At 42.6% G+C, this 19,137-nt stretch overlaps 1 protein-coding gene across 13 annotated transcripts in view; it reads left to right on the plus strand.

Moving 5' to 3' along the window:
• The window catches only part of LOC111254967 (A disintegrin and metalloproteinase with thrombospondin motifs 6-like), a 236,974-nt gene that overhangs the window by 205,948 nt on the left and 11,889 nt on the right, over positions 1-19,137 (plus strand). For 9 of the 13 annotated variants that reach the window (XM_086976289.1, XM_086976290.1, XM_086976288.1 and 6 more), the window contains 6 exons: positions 1,122-1,260; positions 3,702-3,848; positions 4,420-4,588; positions 11,342-11,571; positions 13,447-13,626; positions 17,010-17,191. In XM_086976289.1, the coding sequence (XP_086832415.1) occupies positions 1,122-1,260; positions 3,702-3,848; positions 4,420-4,588; positions 11,342-11,571; positions 13,447-13,626; positions 17,010-17,191 (1,047 nt within the window). Of the gene's footprint in view, positions 1-1,121; positions 1,261-3,701; positions 3,849-4,419; positions 4,589-8,364; positions 8,595-11,341; positions 11,572-11,985; positions 13,627-17,009; positions 17,192-19,137 lie in introns of those variants that run through there. The other 4 variants (XR_015318072.1, XM_086976297.1, XM_086976298.1 and 1 more) reach the window with 4 other exon arrangements.

A 19,137-nucleotide genomic window follows, 5' to 3' on the forward strand; every position in this document is an offset into this window, starting at 1 on the left:
CATTTTTCTGGCTTGCCCAGCCAGTATGGATGGCTGCGTCCGCCTGGCGCTCGACGCACGACATCTTCTACATCAGAAGGCTAGTGTTAATTCTGGTATTCTCCTCTAATGCCCAACCGTGCATCATCGTAATTTAGGATCAGTCGAAACAATTAGTAGCAGAAATGGCTATTTTGTCATCGGGGTTTGTAAAGCCATCCATGCTACTTCGGTGTTAGACGTATGTGCGTTTGCGCGTCGTTAAGCGGCGCACCAAAGTTTGCACCCATGTTCGATAAAGATGTATAGTATGTTTAAGCTTACAAAGCCGTAAGGTCGTTTGCAATGTCGTTTGAAATGAAACAAAGATGGAAACGGGGAATGTTAATGGAAAACTAGGGGTAAGGGCCACTTGTTTTCCAATCTCGTCTGCATTTTTGGCCGGTTCGCTGAAATCGCTCGAGGCTGAAATTATAATTATATAAATACTTTGGTTCTTCAACCTGAGACGAAAGACGGCTCCAACTGGTACTTTTCGATAATTCTATGTTATCATATTAATATGAGAGGAAATTTCTAGTCGGTTATAATCTATACATCGTATATCCGATGTGTATTTGGTTATATGAACGTTTTTTTTGTTCGAAGGAGGAGGAAAAATAGAGGTGAAAAAGACACCTAGCAGTATAGTAATAAACATATCGGCAGTAATAATAATATCAAGCTATAAAAATACCAAAAAATTAACATGATTTGATTTTGAATAAAAATGAAATGAAATGAAAATGAAAATAATGAAAGAGTTACTATGAAAACAATGGACAATATTTCATAACGTTTCTTAGCAAATTTGTCGATTCTATGTAAAACAAATACAGGGCTTTTTTAGACTTGTAAAATGACCTAATATAATGGTTTTTAGTAGTTTCATATAGCAAGCCAAAGCATGATGTTTAGTGGCTTCATCCTACGTATGCCACGCCAGATGACTTGAGCGGAACATAAAATAAAAAAATCATGACTAACACTATAGGTTATCTGTAGTGTGAAGACTACAACTAACCGCTTGCCGTTCGAGTTGGATTTGTGTTAATATAGAGTAGACTTCTAACTTATCTATGTGTATGCTATGTCCTGATTAGATCGTTGGGTCCAGACGAGCAGCTGGCACTTACGGACGATAGGTGCGCAGCGGTGACGAAACCCCACGACCTGGAGCCCTGCCCCGTCACGCCACTCTGTCCCGAAGACCCGAACTGGATCACCTCTGAATGGTCCGATGTGAGTGCCCATCACACGATACACGCTGTTTACTGCCGCAGCCCGTGCGAAGGACGCATTGATCAAATTACGCGGTCAGCGAACACGAGCGGGAACTTGCAAACCTACAGTGTAGCACGTGGACGTGCTGAAGCGGCAGCTGTAGTGAAACCATTGAGGGTTCTTGAGGATAGGCTCATAATAATGTCCATTCGTCAATCATTAAAATGTCATTTGAAAATCAGACGTGATGAACTTGATAACTTAACGGGCAGATACTTGAAAAACTTGATGGGGAAATATCCGTAAAACCTGTTTGCAGTTCGTTATGATGTAGAATTTGTGTTCAGGTAAAGGTTAACGTTTTCGTCAGGTCGTAACAAAATAAAGATGGAGACAGATTTCAAGGATCAAGGTTACAAAGTTACAGATACTAGAAATGGAGATTACTAATAGTAACGAATTTCAGCTATGTAGATCTACGTTTTTTATATCTGTTTATTTACATGTGTGTGTCACAATAGAATTTCATAAATTTGCTAATAATAATATATACTGTATAATAATAATAGATACATTTATTGCAAATAGTGGAAGGTTTCATTTTAGCGTTAAAAACAATTAAAACAACGATACACTCGTTGAACAGATTGCTTTGTCTGCCGTCGAAGACAACGACGTTTGCCGTAAAACTTAAAGCACTGTGCATATAAATAGAACTTTTATGTCCAGTCCAGTGGAAACAGCATTTTGTTCCCAGGCATCTTCAGCTATGACGTCTATGTGCATTAAGGCTGTAATGCTACACGACTTGAGAAACCTTAGGCAACGTAATCCGTGCTGCGGCTGGTGAGCACATGCTAAGAGAGATCATATTTAAGAAGGCCTCCGCGGTCATGCGATGACGTCCAATTTTTCCATCGCTCTTCCGGACGACGCCCTTCTCGTGTGCCAGCCCACTTTGGCCTCTGTTTAGGTGCATGTGTACACATGTTGGTCCGTGTGTGTGTGTAGATGTTCCTTTTCAAGGAGGAATTTTGGCTATAGTACCTATGCCCAAAGGCACACCATATCTGACTTGTTGGCCATCACCCGTTTTTACTCACCGGTTTCTCTCGAAGCATCTTGCGGTAACCGAGCGAGCGGCCAAGTTCTCTTATTTTAGCATTTAAAAATTGTACTTCCCATTTGGAGACAATGCAAACTTGAGCATCTGCGTATAAGGGCCACATTATCATAGTGTGTAGAACAGTGTCCGGCCGCTGGGTCCGCGTTCTGCTGGAAAACACTGCTATTCCGATCGAAATTCTTTTAGTTGCAAGCACGCGTTGCTAGATACAGCAGTAGTAACGTCTGGTCGTGTAGGGAAGGGCAACCCTCTATTTGGAATAGAGGGAAATGGACTGTGGGCGCATTCAGCAAAAGAACGTTGATACAGCCAGTCAATTCGATGAACTCACTATGGATATTGGTGAACGTTAATGGAGAAGATAGCTGAAAAATACTTGGGGGCCATAATAGGAAGGAGGAGAATGTTGGCTCGGCAACTAATCGATCTCACAACTACATATGCCTTCACTGATGTTCCTATGCCAATCTCTATACCGCTCTATTGTCTACATTCGATATGCAGACCCCTCTAAGGACCAATCAAGGATTGCCAACTTAGTCCCTATCAAACAAAGATTTTCGGCCATTCCGTAAATCCTTTGAAGGCCTTTCCTCTAAACTGGAGAAAAGATTTCGAAACACAATGGGATATTGGTGCACAGTGATAGGAAGTTTGATCGCAAATCTAGCGAGTTAAGCAAGCACGTTATGGTGGAAAACAATGTAGGCGAGGGCTTACGTAATTATAAAACTACCCCTCGCTATGCGTATGAAAAGCTAGGAAGGGACGTTATTGTGTCGTCTGACACACGTTGTCTAACGTCATTGTAGATAATGGGCTAACCCTACACAAACTTGATATCCCTGTTTATGGATTACCCTATAATATGATTTACAAGGTATAAAATTACGAAATCACAAATAAAGCTGTCGCTATAAATTGATTCTTGTTTCAAAAGCCACACCTGCTCCGAACCGTATATAATGAAGGAGCTTTTTATCTGTATCGTGACTTCACACTGTCCCTGCGTAACCTCAATCAATATCTACGATACGTAAATTATGAGATTCAATCAGCCTAACCTAAGGGAGGAAGAAAACTGAACTCTCTACCATAGAATCTCTATAAAACAAGATTTGTGCACACACATTAGTAAGTGTACAGTTTAACATCTTTATTCTGACTGACGACTAAAAATATTTTTATCGCTATCAAGGTTCAATTAACGAGGGGCAGCCCAAATTGCTGGTTCTGATTTGCCGATTCCTAAGTACACTATTTTTAACTAAATATTTGCCGCTCATTTATGATGCAATAATTATAATGCGTTACTTTATGCTTTTGGTTTCAGACGTGTCGGCATAGCCCGTGTGCTAATCAGACACGCGACGTGAGTTGTGGACAGATCGAGGGCTGCGATAACGGCACTCGGCCAGCAAATATTCGCATTTGCGATCCGAGCGAGTGTGGGCGCTGGAACACTGGAGCCTGGTCCGAGGTATGTTCAGACAGTCTACAAATGATGACTGAATCATTGTCACCTTTATAAAAAGGTTCTGTAAAGCATATGGCTAAAAGTTCAATGAAAGAGCTAGCTGTCTCAATCCAGTTGTACTAGTATCGTCTATTATCTTATGCTCAACGTCAAAGTATCAGCAGTTATACAGTGAAGCGTTTTCAATATCTTTATTCTGACACTCCTATTTTCTAATGAGCAAGTTTTATACCAGATTTAAACAGATTGATCATTTTTCATCATTATGATTCTTGCCTGTCGCGTATCTGTCAGACACGTAGCGGGGGAACGATTCAACTTTACTCCGTTTATTCTTCTGATCAGTTTGCTAGTTTTTCGTCTACTTCAGAAACCGATCCTGTGCGCTTATTACAACCTCGTTCACTATTCTCTTTCTAACTGTATTTTGTCATCTGCTTTCCAATGTCTCCTCGATATCCCATTGTTCTCTACGCAACTGCCCTTCTTCCCGAACCTTTCTGATTCGGCACCCGCGCGCCACCCATCATCGCTTCGTGGACTTCACTTTGGACCTATTAAACGCGGGTTACAGTGTTCGGAATCGTGTGGAGGCGGCCTCCAGGTTCGCAAGGTGACATGCAGTGGAGGTAACGAACGTTGTGCGCTGAGCGAACAACCAGCTTCCGTGCGGCCGTGCAATAAAAATCCGTGCCCTGCCGAAGAAGAACCGTCGGCACCTCAGCCGTACGATGATACGGAAGGTAAGCGTAAGTGAGAACAACAGGAATCGATCTGGGCTCAGTATGTTTGTAGCTATGCTATACAGAAACGCAGGTTGCCCTATATTTGTGCAGTGCACGTTTGAGGGCCGCCCTAATACGTTAGCATGCATAATCGCCAGTAGAGGTATAGCAATGTTCAGTTTGATTGAGGCTGAGTAAATGTTTAGTAAGTGGTATGGAACGGTACTGGAACCTTGCAGTAGTAATGAAACCAAACAAAATCAACTTCACAGGGTAATGGGTGAAGGGACCATCATTTGGTCAACGAGACGTAAATTTGTTAAAGCCGAAAATTTCACTTTTTTGCAAAGAGAGAAGACAATATATTGTTCTGCTGAATTGTGGATCTATGGCAGTAAATATCAGTTGTTTATTACTAAGAAACACATCTACAACATCATAAAAAGTTGGCTTTGGATAAACACATTAGCTAATTATAATTATTTTTATTAGGTTTTTAATATACGTATATAGTATTTTTGTCACTCATTGCAGATTAACAAAACGGTAAGTAAATTTTATGATTATTTTTCGTTGATAGCATTAAAGGTAGTAGCGATTTAGGTCTCTGTCAATCCTTTCACTATCCTAGCTAAAACGATACTAAGACTTGAGGTGATAATCGATCGCCTATGTGAGAATGTACATATCTATCGCGCTCAATCACTACCGTGCATGCAGTCGCTGCTTTCCATATCTTAATCTACATTGTGTGCCTCTGCATATTTATATTTGGTCCTCAACCTAATGTAAAATGATTCTAAATAGATGGTTATCATTGATTAGCCGGTATCTACATGATTGTGATTATATGTAACTAAAGTTTGTGTATCATATTTAAAATTATAAAGGAATCTAATTATCATACATATCATATACACATACTACCCTATGCGTACCTATCCGGTATATAGAAATCTGCCGATGTGTACAGCGGTGAGTGTGCTGCCAAACTAGCGGTACCGCTATATCTATGATACGGTAGAGAATCAACCAGCCAGCTGATGATATCAGCAGTCTCTCTTACCATAGCAAAGTGCTGCAAAATGTGCGAAAGTGTCGCCTCGACAAGACGATGATTACAAACCTAATGCAGAATAGATACGGAAGAGTAACGGAGCAAACTCTATCATAAGAAAAAAAGTAACTGCAGCAGGTGGAGCATGCATCGCCAGCAGATGGCAGTTGTTGCCGACGGGGGCTTGCAGCGCCATATTGCTTACAACGCCTACCCCCGCACGTCCTGCCGCAAAGAGACGGCAGTCGGGCGGCGGGTATAAATAACGGAACAGGAGGGTTATTTGGTACTTTTTTGTGTCCCTTCTCGATTTCTTTCTCTTATATATGTATAGCATAGCAGTATGCTACCTCTTCCTCTAAGACGCGATCGGCAATGATGCCGGGATCGAGGTCCGAGTATGATTGCCCTCATAGCAAGATGGACAACTGAAAAGATATACGTTAACCTCCACTTCTCTACATGTTGTTTCGCTTATAGCCCTATTACAACGGTCATTGTGACCAGTATATGATCTGTATTGGTGCAGCGTTCTAGGGCAGTCGAGGCGCTTTATAGCAATAAGTTAACTGTAGTATAGGAAAAAAAAACGTATGGCGAGTATTTTCGCAATAGTGACACCAAGCTATATATATGTGCTTGTTTACGTATGCAGCGAAACATATAAAAATGAGCCAGACATATTAATTAGAAATTCTCGGTAAATTTGTAGGATAGTCTTTACGGTTAAGGGTCCTGGCTGAACGGGATTCGGCATTTATTGACCTCATGCATTTTTTTATTAAATTGACAAGACAATAATTTAACTACAGTCGTATTTCTCAGATTAAAATCAAATAAATAGACTTGAATGTGTAGAGAATTGTCGCCCACTGAAGGTACTGCTTGGCAATCCGCGTACCTGAAAGTTCACAGTACAAGTCGTAATAAAAAGATTACAGATAACAGTCTAGACTGGTGTCGACGACGCCTATTTTATTCGAGCCACCGGATGTATAAAGTGAAATCATACATAACTGGCTCGTTATAGTTTTGTTAATAGGCCAAAAAATCATATTTCACTTAAGGGTCTTGTTTTTCAGATCGATAAGCGACAGCGTGAGGTAGCCTCACATGAAATTGTCATGATACTCAGAATACGATTTTTTGTGCTCGTAGATCGTAATTTCTTGGACGCAGCGCGCTGTTTGGTCTCTGTTTTGAGGTAGAGTTCAGGTTTTTAGTCACGGTTTGTAATGTCCTCTCCGAAAACTCAACAGATTTCGGTATCTCGAGCTACTCAGATTTTTTCATGGTCACAGCTTCAACTCGCATATTGCATAAGAAGACGGAAAAGCGTTGACGACATTTTGTGCAATTAAGATTCCACGTCGCCTTTCTTGTCTGGTAACGCTTCGCCTATTCGGTTTCACAGTGGCACTGGCAACGACCTAAGGTGTAGATATAACATGGGCAGTGCCTACAGTAGATAATTTTGTAAATGAGTAAAGGCCTATTTTTTGGAGTCTTCATTGCACAGCAACAAGCCGACTAATTTACCTCCTTGCTAACACGCTGCTGTTTATCGAGGATCTGAGATCTCATTTTGACCTCCGCCAAGTATATGCCGAGCATAAAATCAGTGAGAAGTTCTCCGAAATAGCCGATGAATTTTTCAGCATGAGAGCGATGAGAAGCAGTGACTGGGCGGAACCGAAACAAACAAACCATCGCGTAGTCTTCTGTTTTACCATCCACCACAAATTGTACACAGGATAGGCGCTCCTATGGACCTCTCGAGGGGTGTATTTATGGCAAATGCGGAAGAAACTATGATCAATGCCATGCGGCCTGTTGCCCATTGATGTATTCGCTCGGGAGTTTGGTACGTTGATGCTATTGCAAGCTCAGCGACTATGCCGTAATCTTGCCCTCTTCTTTGAAGCTTATGGACGCTAAAGTGAAAAGCCATACGAATGCATGATGATCATTTGTTCTATGATATTGTCTATGAGTATTATATTTTTGTATAAACGCGTTGCCAAATATACAATATCAATGGTGGATAAATATTATCATATTATATTATATTATATTTAAACGTTTAGGACGCTACGAATCAGCGTGGCCTTAATAACACTTGGTGCATTTGCTTTATATATGTTGCAAGATTAAATAATTATTTCATATCGTACCAGTTTTTATCAGATTATGGCTAATTTGAGAAAATTTAGCGGACCATTGATGTGGCTGGCTCTGATGTGCCCACAATGTAGTTTGCTTTTGCCCCACGGAGTAAGCTGTTAGTCATACAAACTGACATAGTAATTAAAACTACTTCTCCCCGCGGCGCCACGGTGTGGATCACAATGGAGCCATAACTATCTGTATTACCAGTTTTCATAATTTTCTAAAGTTTAAGGCGAGCATCTCTGGATTAGGTATATCCGTCATTTGGAGATAATGCGTACCGCAAAAAAAAAACTCTTTATACCGTAGATCACAAACACAGATTTCAAAAACGCTATCTTGTTTAGCCAGTTCGAGGTCAGCCAGTCAAGGCAAGGCAGTTGCAAGATCAGAAAACGACAACTGCTGAAAGGAGTGTCTTTGAGTGCAGCAGCCAGGATGAGTCCCTTTAGCTGAACAATGACGCCGGTAAAGTTATCAACTAATTTCCCATTTCCAGCTCTTGACCACTTGGTTACATTAATGACACATCAGTTCATCAACTAATGTTTCTGACTCACATACCCAGCAGGAAAAAACTTTCGATACGGTGACTGCTATACCTCGATGCCAAGCTTCTTTCCCACCATACAAGTGGCGCTTCCCATTCAAACTGCAGTTCTGGAGACATCTTCAATTACTGCAATTGCTGACTCTTTGAACGCTTGGAACTACCGCATGAGATCATTATCAAAATCTCGAAGCGACGAGACAAGCAAGGAGTGTCGTGAATGACTTACGACGGAGCATGTTCTGCAGGTAGGGCATTATCTCCGTTCTGGCATTGGGACCCGGGGCTGATTAAGAAGCAGGTTTCGCAATTAAGTTTGACACGAAGTCTGATCATTTGGGATTATACAGTGGAGCGATTCAGACGATTGTGAGCTAAGTATCGACGAAATCGATGATCCTAAGTAGGTTTCTGAGGAAGCCTTTCGGTGGTGGTGGTGGAGGAGAATGGGTTAAGCATGGTTGCCTCGAAATCTTTGGGCGCTTGCACGGTCCATAGGATCGAATCCCGCAAAACGAAAAGAGACTCTCTTATCACTCCATGCACGTCGCACCGCTCTCCACATCCAAAGTATATCCGCAAACCTGCCCTTCTCTCTCTCTCTCTCTCTCTCTCTCTCTCTCTCCCTTTAGAAACAGATTCAGAAACTCAATGAAAAAATTTTTCAGCTATGTTGTTACTGACAGTATCGATCTCCCGAAGTGGGTACACAAAATCTGCTCAACGTCACGCAGCATGTCAGATACTGAGCTACTGCAGCGACACGATTTGCTGCAGGTCATTTTTATGTTAATAGGGTCAGATCATCGTTTTCGTCAAACCGTCGAGAAGGTTGTCCATGCGTCAGGTAATATAAGATTACGACCTCGCTAAACTCTCATTTAATATGGATTGCATCTGGGCATCCTCTTTCTTAGTAAATTTTTCAACACGGATAATTCCGCATGTACCCACATCCTTTACTGACCTGTTTATTCAATGTAACTATCGTTGGCTTTGATCATGATTTCTATTCGTAGCTTCAACGGCTCATATGCCCATATCAAAACATCTCTATACATTCGAGCGTTTTTAACAGCGACGTTAAGCTAGTCAATGAAGTTACGCTAAAAGTTCGTTCACTCGCGCTCAGTTATGATCTAACAAATTCAGATGTGTGCTGCAAGCATACGATGAAATCCTGTCCGTGAATGAAACATGAATGTATAGTTTCTTCATAAAAAAAAGAACAGTCGTTTTCCATACGCTCGACACGACACATAACCTGCCAAAACGTATTCGAATTGTATACGTATTTTAAGAAGACTCGTTCGTTTCTTTAATCGCAAACAGGTAATGATATGCAACAATGGGTTCAACAAAATTTCATGTCTTCGCTACCTTTGTAAACCATCTAAGATCCAAATACTATTAGTAAAGGCGACAGCGACACGTTGCTTAACAAAGTATATTGCCAGAAAACCCAGTCGTATATGTACGCATGCGGCCGCCTTATGTCGTCTGCGGTCTGTATCCTAAGGTAAAATTCAAATCGTCTGAGGAAGCTTTAGGATCAATCGGAGTTTTCATGCCGCCATGTGATCGACGAAGCGGATAAGTACACAGGCTCACTACGTGAGGTGACGAACACGACTCATCTTTGCTAGCTGTTGTTCTTGTATTCTTTTAAATGGTTGCAAACTGAACGTATCCGTCGTTGTTCTTCGATTCGCTTGCTTGCACGGGGATAGGACAGCGAACACTTGTCCACGCCTCAATTTGTGCACCTGCTTTCTTAATTCGCAGTGTTTTTTCCGTGCTACCAAATAAACATCGTCACTAAAAAGCGCAGGCGGAGGAAGGAGGTATCTGGGAAAAGGGGCTCGAAGCCGTTCCCGGTGGTTTGAAAAAGTATACGGAACTTAAGTTGGTATGGAAATTCGTCGCGGAGTGAGCGGCTGCCACTGGACATGCTTCCTGAAAGCGTGGTGGGCTGGGCGCAGGCCTATAGCAACACCATTGACTAGCTTGTGTATGAAAGAATGAAGAAAACTATGTCGAGAAATATCAAGGAATTATGATATACGGCTGTGCTGGATCTCGAGCAAACAAAAGCGTTTCGGCGCCATTGTAGCGGTCACCGGGACCAAACGAACATTAAGAGTGGTACTACTCTAAATACTCCAACTTTGACAGTCTCCTCGATCAAATAGCCGGGAGACTATCTGACGTTTGCTTAATATTTGCGCCTCGTATTAAGGCTTCTCAATGAGCTAGCTGCAGCTATTCTTGCAGGTGTCCATTAAAACAACGACGCGGGTCGTGATCTAAATGAACGTTTACGATAACCAAAGTACCTCTCTGTTACGACTACGGCGCCAGCAGAAGTAGCCAATTGGGATTCTGGGGCGACTAGAATACAAATAAAATCTAACTAGTCATGTAGGTATCAAAATTGCTCACACCCCTTGTTGCAGCCACCGTCGTCGCTTGGGTAGAAATCATGTTCGAAGCTGGGTGAGCTGTGAACTAATCAACACAGGACTATAATGCAAGCTTCTATCTCAGCTGTTCAGGCGTATTGTTTCCGATGGCCCCCGCAGGCGAATGCAATAATTTATATACTTGCACATGATGTTCTTCCTCATTGGTACAGCCAAGAGCATGAGCAGAACAATTCACATTGATTTCAGCTGTTCATCGTTGTTCTCGAAATCGTAAAGTAGGAAATGGCCTGGAGTTAATTGGCGGATGTATACGATGTAATAGAGATTCGGACATACATGTAAAAGTGTGAATAGCCCTTGCCCACATTCGCGATGGCTCTATCCCATATATCACGAAATTCTATAATATATTGATTGCGAATTTTCTTGACAAGGGCTTCTTTCAAATTTAAGAATACTGGGTATTCTCTCTGTGGCAGTGGTGTTTGCAAACCCCAGATGTGTATTTTTATGGTACAAACATCTATATATTTCCTTGCTGTGAATTCGGTTTTGATCTTCATTTCCAGATGAAGAGCGTCCTCAGGAAGTGGTTGAGGACTCTAAGAGTAACCTGATGATCTACCCGCCCGGACAACGGACGGAGGTGCAGGCGCCGGGCACTGACCCGGCTAGTTCAAACCCCACATGGGGTCCAGGTGACTCCCAGGGTTCTGATGGGGGTCGTGAGGAGGCCCGCAGACAGCGGGTCACTCTCGAGGACGCTAGGTATGCCTGGAGAGCATCCAAGTGGAGTAAAGTAAGTATTAGGGTATACTAATTTCTTGAATTAACCGATAAAGACGAAGACACCAACATGAATAGGTAAGAAAATATAAAGGAAGATGATCCACCATCTCTTATACGAACAGAAACAGAATGCGAACGTTTACCTTATCGAGCCTTGTCTGTAGGCACTACACGCAGACGGCTATGTCTCCGCTCTTAGCGCTGACCAATGCTGACATTGTTACTGTGGCAACAGGCTATATACTAAAAGGGCATGACGAGACCCTAGTTCAAGAGTCTTTAAATTTGCTGCTTTCGAATCGCAGGGATAAAAAAAAAAGGTAAACGCACGCCTTTTTTTCGCACTTGCCGTAATTTTAGTTTGCGTGTTCTTTGTTTACCCGATTCATCTTGTGGCGTCCTCTGGGAACGATGCAAACTTGAGTGAACTGGACTGCAGTGCGAATTTATATTGGAGGAATCACTCTTTATGCCTTGTCTCGGCCACTGCATCATATGTGTGGCATAGCGTCGCATGATGCCACCAGCGCGTTCTTATCGCCTACGTCATAGTCGTCATCTTGTCGTTTCGCAACTAGGCAGTAGTTATTTCCTGGAGACAAAGGTGAAATCACGATATGGTTTCGGTCGGTGACGGTGACGTCGTTGACAGCCACAGTTGGGTCAAGTGGCAGACGAGGAGTGAACAAATCGCTGGCAAATAACCCGTATCATGATATAATGTTACTACTGCAGTATTTTGCTGCAACAAATTTCGAGCAACAACATCGGTCCGAGTAGCGGCAGGAAGCGGCAGGAAGACCCTATACCACCGCCTTGTCGAAGGTAGCAGCGGGGTCGTTGCTAGGGACGTTGCACCACTTCTACTGTACCGTTCATCGGGCTCAATACCACTGGGTCTCATCTCGTCTGCTACAGCAACGCTACCTTCCCCGCTCAATTCCTGTGCCTCCAAACGCTGTTCCTTTGAGAGAATCATATGACCGACTACAGCCCTCTGCCTGTTTACATGTACATGTGCTCGCCCGTCTGTCTACCTGTGTCACAAGTGCAGCATTGGTCGGTGCAGCTTTAACGGAGCCCCTAGTAAGTGTAGTGGCAGTAACGTTGTCGTTGGTGGCAGCAGTTATCTCATTGCGAGACGAGAGGCAAGAACGGAGCAACCCCTCAACGAGTTGTGGCTCTCAGAAGCTATGAGCCCTCGCGTGCTTCCTCATTGTTACCTTTCCCCAGACCCGACTGTCTAAACTCCCGCATACAACTCCACGGCACATACATTTAGTTGTCTAGAATGTACGCTTAATTCAGCTGTATTTAGCGTTGCGAAAAGTGGCGTTGTGGACACAAGTGACTGCACCACTGTAGTTCTGGTCACAAAGAAGTAAAAGAAACAATTAAAAGCAACACTGTCAAATGCAGGATAAGCTAAGCAGGAAAGTACTGTATTTGGAAGGAAGGGTTACTATTAGAAAAAGATAAAAGTGAGAAGCAAAAAATTGCGTGCGATCTCCTGCTGAATTCTGCGAAGCTAATTTGGACGATGATTATAACAACAAAAACAATGAGAACAGATAACATTATCATAGGAAAACAAAAAGGTTGGTTAAAAAGTGGATCGCACGAGACAGAGAAGGTAAGTGGAGAACTGCTTGTTTTGACTGAATACGCAGACCATGTGGCCTTTTAGTTTCTCCTACTTGAATCTGTGTACAGCTTATGTATATTTGTGCGTAGTTGTATTACACAGGTAGCGCTTTAACTTACACGGATCTATACAATCGTCGCCATTTTGGGTTTTCCCTAAGTGGAGCGACATCGATGTATGTTAAATGGATATTATCATCTGAACTAATCGTCTGCTGTTTTCATTCCCATACCTTTTCAGTGTACAAAGGGGTGCGGGGGTGGTCAACGATCGCGTCATGTAAAATGCATAGACAAAGTGACCCAACAGGAACAGCCTGCCGAGACCTGCTATAAGCACACGCGCCATCTTAAGCCCTCGGATATGGCAGCCTGCAATCCCGAGCCTTGCCTCGACTGGGAAGTCGACGAGTGGTCCAAGGTCAGTCCTAGTTCCATCCAACAATAAGCTAATAACATCATAGCCATATTACTATATATAGGAGACATATTACCTATTTAGCTATGTTCTAAACTGTTTTTCTCGAAAAATAAAACCATATATACGCATCTGTAACTATCGTATAGTTCGTGATTAACGGCGTCCGGACCAAGTCCACAGTTATTATCCTTCGGAACCAAAGCAGTTTTATTGCTGGCTACGACGACCTCACCACGTTTTTCATCTTCTGCTTATTCTGTATTTGCCTTTTTACTTCGAAACGTCTAATGGCTAACCACCATTTGTTGATGCACTATCGTCACAATTGACTTTTTTGGATTTCCAACATTTTTCTAAATTGAAATGTCTGTTCTTGGCTAGTGTTATGTTTGGATGGGCCCGACCCGTCTGTCATATATAGTGTTCATGTAGCCAGCAAACTTCCGTTCGCTGTCGCTTAATTCTCCGTCCATGTGTTCACGTGACGTGGGTTATGTGTTTTCACTTGTGTTGACTGTCCTTCTGGCGGTGTCCGCACGTGAGTGTTTACAGGACCATGCGTGCTCGTATGACGAAGAGGTCACTTGTGCCGTAACGGGCATGACCTGTATTGTCTGAGACAAGTCCGAATTTGGTACGTTGTGCCATACTATACCATGAGCGCATGAAAGGAGTATGCCCTTTGAGGCGAAGCTGCAATAGCGGAAGTGTGTCGTACAGCGAGAACAAACTTGCATGAGAAGACTTGTCTCGTAGTGAGCCTTCCTTGCCGTCATGAAGCTTCACTACTTGCTGTCGCATTGCTCCGTCCTCCCCATAGTTTCAGCAGCAGTAGCAGCAGCGGCAACAGCTTCTATATTGCCGGTGCCTTGGCTTGCGTCTTGTATTCTGACCGAAGACTTGTATTCTGCTTGGCTAGTCGACAACGGTCTACTTGCGAATGGGAGTTTAAGAGAAAAGAGGGATTGAAGAGTACGAGCAGTTTGAAGGCTTGAGACATGTGGGAAACATGGCTTGCTCTGGAAGCCTGAAGCCCGGAAGCAAAAGAGCTATAGGCTCCAGGCGACAAGAAAAACGTCAGCAACGCCGACGTGGCCATCACCGCCCCTGATGGATTTGGTAAAGCAGCAAGTCTGCCGATGGAACAAGGTCTTGTCGCTGCTACGTCTTAGTTACTCATTGACGATGAAAGCGACGCAAATATCGTAAGTTTAAACAACTGTATCCTGTCCTTAAATCGTTTCTTGCGTACCATTTCACGTACTCCGAGCGCAAATAAAATAAGGGGCAAGGATAAAAAACGAAAAAGAAGAAGCTTCTCTAAACGACTGAAAAACAAAGAATGGTGAAGTGCTGGATTCAGAAGCTGGTATGAGAAGACGACAAAGAACAGGAATATAGTATGCTGATGATAATGATACTTACCTCGTCATGGTTTGCGATTCTTTACGTTCGTCGTTCTTTTTGCCTTCTTGCCTTATAGAGGCACCAGCCTTTATAGAGGCTGGTGCCAATAGATATGGCTGGATAATTGCCCCGATTTGTTATGTTGTATTGGCTGGACTGTGTAACTGATTTAACTTTTAATCATTAATTTATCTTCAACTGTCGTCAGTCATTCAACCTCAGTCTATATCCGCCTGCTTTTTAGCGTTTCTTCGAGTTTCCACTAATAATCAGGAAATTAAAAAGATCCCATATTGCTTTCAGTCCTATAGCGGTTTCATCTAATTCCATGTAAGGTGATATGTGTAATATGTAAATCAGCTCAATAAATTCTATTTAATTATTTGGACGGGTTGTCAGATGTTGGTCCTATACTGGAGCCTGCGAATAAGTCAGGGTTCTTAATACATTCAACAGAAGGTAAATATGCATGCTACCAGTAGTGTATTTTTCTGCTGACGTTCGGTCACATCTCCCCCAAAATCCTTGATTCGCACGTTCTTAATTTTTAGAGCGCTAATGCAGACTGAGGTACCATACGCTCGTACCTCATGATTCGATTTGTAGATAGTCGTTGGAAACGCTATATTTATGTAGTTTCAGTAATTTAGCATGATTAACTTGATCATAATAATTAATGATCGTTCGCATCCGGTGGCCTTCGTAGTACCCAAATAGTCTTACATGTTCTTGAATTGGAGCCTTACTTAACTTTAATTTATACTGTGTGTTGTATAGCTGTGAAGTAATACGCTAGCCTAGAATCAAGCCAGTTTTCTCAAGCATATCTTGTATTTCGTTCGAAACATAAGTTCGTTTTGCGGACTTCTAACCGTATCATGCAAAGGTCAGTTGCGTAAATCTTTATGCCGTGGATTACTATGTAATTGACATAAGAAGTACATATTCATTGTATACTATATTCGGCTGTTGTATAAACATCCACTTTGGATGAATAAGGCTTATCAAAAAAAACCCTATGTTTATACTGTTTCGAGCTTATAATCTAGCTAAAACTGTTTACATCTCAGACAAAGCTAGACGCAACAAAACCCTTTAGATGGCAATAGATTGACAAAGCTCGCAGATGTAGAATACGTAAGCGACAATTGAGATAATCAAGCCTTCAGAAAAGGAGCTTTCAAAAGGAAAGCGCAGCCGCTAACGTCATTAGTAGAGCCATACTCGGGAATACCGTAACTGGTGACCGACAAGCGTACTAGGATCATTCCAACTATGAAATTATACGAAACGGAATTGTGAGCAAAGCTTGTCATAGTATGGCCTTGCTGATTTAGGACACTAGTGCGCATGAAAAATTCTGATGCGAATGCAAAAAGGGCATCGTTCGCGATTGTTTTAAACGACAGCCAGGAGATTCGGGATTAGTAACAAAGGAAAAATAAATTTTGTGTTGATCAGCTATTGAATGGTTAAAGCGAACACCGTGCAGGACATTGTACCCTGACTTTTACCAGCCCGTCGAGGCGAATAATAGTAACTGATTGGCTTGATTCTAGTTTTAGAAAACAGCTAGATACTAAACAAATCTTCGGTTAGGGTTTGTTCGATATTACTGTGTCGTCTTAATAGACTATAATTTTCTAATTTTCTTCCCATTCGTTGCTACGTCCCATCATTAGAAATTCTATCATTTCACCTTACATTTTCTTAAGGATGTTTTCCGACATGAACGAAGCTCAGTATAGCTAGCGGTTTACGATCAGGCAACAGTAATGTCAACGGCTCGTAATTGTTATAACGGGACGCCGTTTACCTCATTACCGTAAGGAATTCTACTTGGAGTGATACATTGACACAGTCTTTTACTATCTGGATAAAACGGTCTTTTCAGGCTGGTTTAAACGGGGTGATCTATCGATTAACGTAATGGTTCTGTTTCCCGTATTCTGTATTACACGCTTTGCTCTACACAGTGTTCTGCTCGCTGTGGCAACGGCACCCGCGAACGCATGGTCAGCTGTCCTGTAGCGCACAAATGTGATACATCGCTACGGCCGTCAGCCGTGATGGCCTGTCATGGAGGCCCATGTGAACGATGGGTTTCTGGTGCTTGGAGCGACTGCCAGGGCTGTGGACAAAATGGCACGCAAAGAAGGTGAGTTTTGTGATAAAATTACCTAGGTAGTTCAATTTTTTGGTCTGTATGAGTGTACATAATATTTGGGTGTTCAATATCAGGGTGAAGAATACCCCAGATTCGTCCAGAAAAATGTACTAAGTGACATGAGAGAAACAATGTATGCTTGACAATAAGTATACATTACATTACAATACAATTGTTACAAATATATCTATACTACAATATACAAAGCGCCTGATTCCCAACGTTTATCGACTGGGCCCATACTATATGCGTAAATTATGTTGCTATAACTAAAGCGTTCTATAACCGTTATCTTTTAATGCGTTGAATATCTGTTACGCACATTTAATGCAATAGCTACTAAAACGACACAAAAGGTCGCTAGCTTTTTCAGTTTCATTAATCTCCACGCTTTCCACCCGCCGTCTTCTGCCTAATCTAGATCCTTATCCATTCTTGCGACCTAGCCTTTCGCAAGCTTCGAACGTACTGAAGTCCATAAAGCCGTTCGAACCGAACAGAGTTTCCGCTTTATTGAACATTTCGAAGCATATAGAAGGCATCACTAACTTGCTCAAGAATGTATCTGCCCTTGTGGCTTCTATGCCTCGAGGCTTTTCACAGGGCTACCTATATCGAGAGCTCTTAGCCCTCGTGCAAATAAGAATCCGAACACAAATTCATTGGGTAACACACAGATATATTATGTGATCGTCTGTCATTTAAATGTGTGGAATAAACTAAAGAGTTTGAATATGCCAAATCATATTTCAAAGGGCTTTTCCTAAGAACGCTTTTTCCAAAGTGTTTGGAATTTATCCAAGGGAACTCAATACATTTGATCTATAGTAAACATATAAAGTACTTCACACGGTAAGTATCGTATGCGCACATACCTATTATATGGCCGCTCTAAGCTGTTATATATCTGGAATGAACATACGACACGTCGCACGTTCCCTGTCCTCAGCTTTTTAAACGTTTTGCTGTTCGAAATAATGCATCCGCTTCATGCCGGTTCTACTACACTGGCAGTGACGGGATCTGCTAGACATCTTCGAAAAGTAGCTAAATCAACAGCTTATTTTGCTTGCCCGTTCTGCCGTTTCGAAACTTACAAGTTCATCTTCTAGCGGTCTAGACCGTCGCTGGGTCGTGTTCCCCGCGATTCTGCCTCCGTTTCTCATTTGCCGAAAATCAATTTGAGCTTTGCTCGTGCATAGCATGAGTTTTTTAGATGGTGATACAGAATAGCGCTGACGACGAGTACGGGTGGGCACAGTTAGGGTGAAAATCTGGAAACGGAAGAAGGTAGAAGACGTTCAGAGAATAAAAGCTTTCACGACAACCCACGGTTGTCAAGCCTTTGTACAAATGTTAGCGTGTGCCGCATGCCGCCATGAGGGGACGTACAACAGCGGGGTAGTGTAACAGTGATCAAATTGCAACGACGAGCCGACGTCATAGTGGATGTAGGTTTCTCTCAAGTTTTAAAGACGATGATTTCCCCGGGGCGCTGCCATTATAAGGAGAAACTGGGATGACGATCTGAGTCCCGAGCGAAGATCTCAGCGTACGCAGGCAAAGGTTTGAAGGCTATGAAGATGAGGCCAAAATACCGGTGAAGCGGCTGGCCTAGCTTCGAGCGCGAACTGGTTGAGCCCGGTTCGGAACAATACGCGGCGGCGTTGACGGCTAGAGTCTTTCTGACTGTGAAAGAGCATAAAAGCAACAGGGAAGAAGTAAGCGAAAAACGTTCGAGCATCATTCACAGCAGGCCGCGCGCTCCTGGGATTCGGGAGGATGGCCCGACTGCCTACGCCCAGCCATCGGGTTAGCGAGAAAGTCACCTGCAATACAGACCAGTAAAGCCGTTCTCTAAATAATTGTCCACGTAGATGTTTGTATAAGTAGCATATATTGTACGCGTGAAGGTGTACCTTAGGGCTATTTTCTTA

Source organism: Varroa destructor, unplaced genomic scaffold, assembly GCF_002443255.2.
Source record: "Varroa destructor unplaced genomic scaffold, Vdes_3.0 BEIS01000007.1, whole genome shotgun sequence".
Lineage (NCBI taxonomy): Eukaryota > Metazoa > Arthropoda > Arachnida > Mesostigmata > Varroidae > Varroa > Varroa destructor.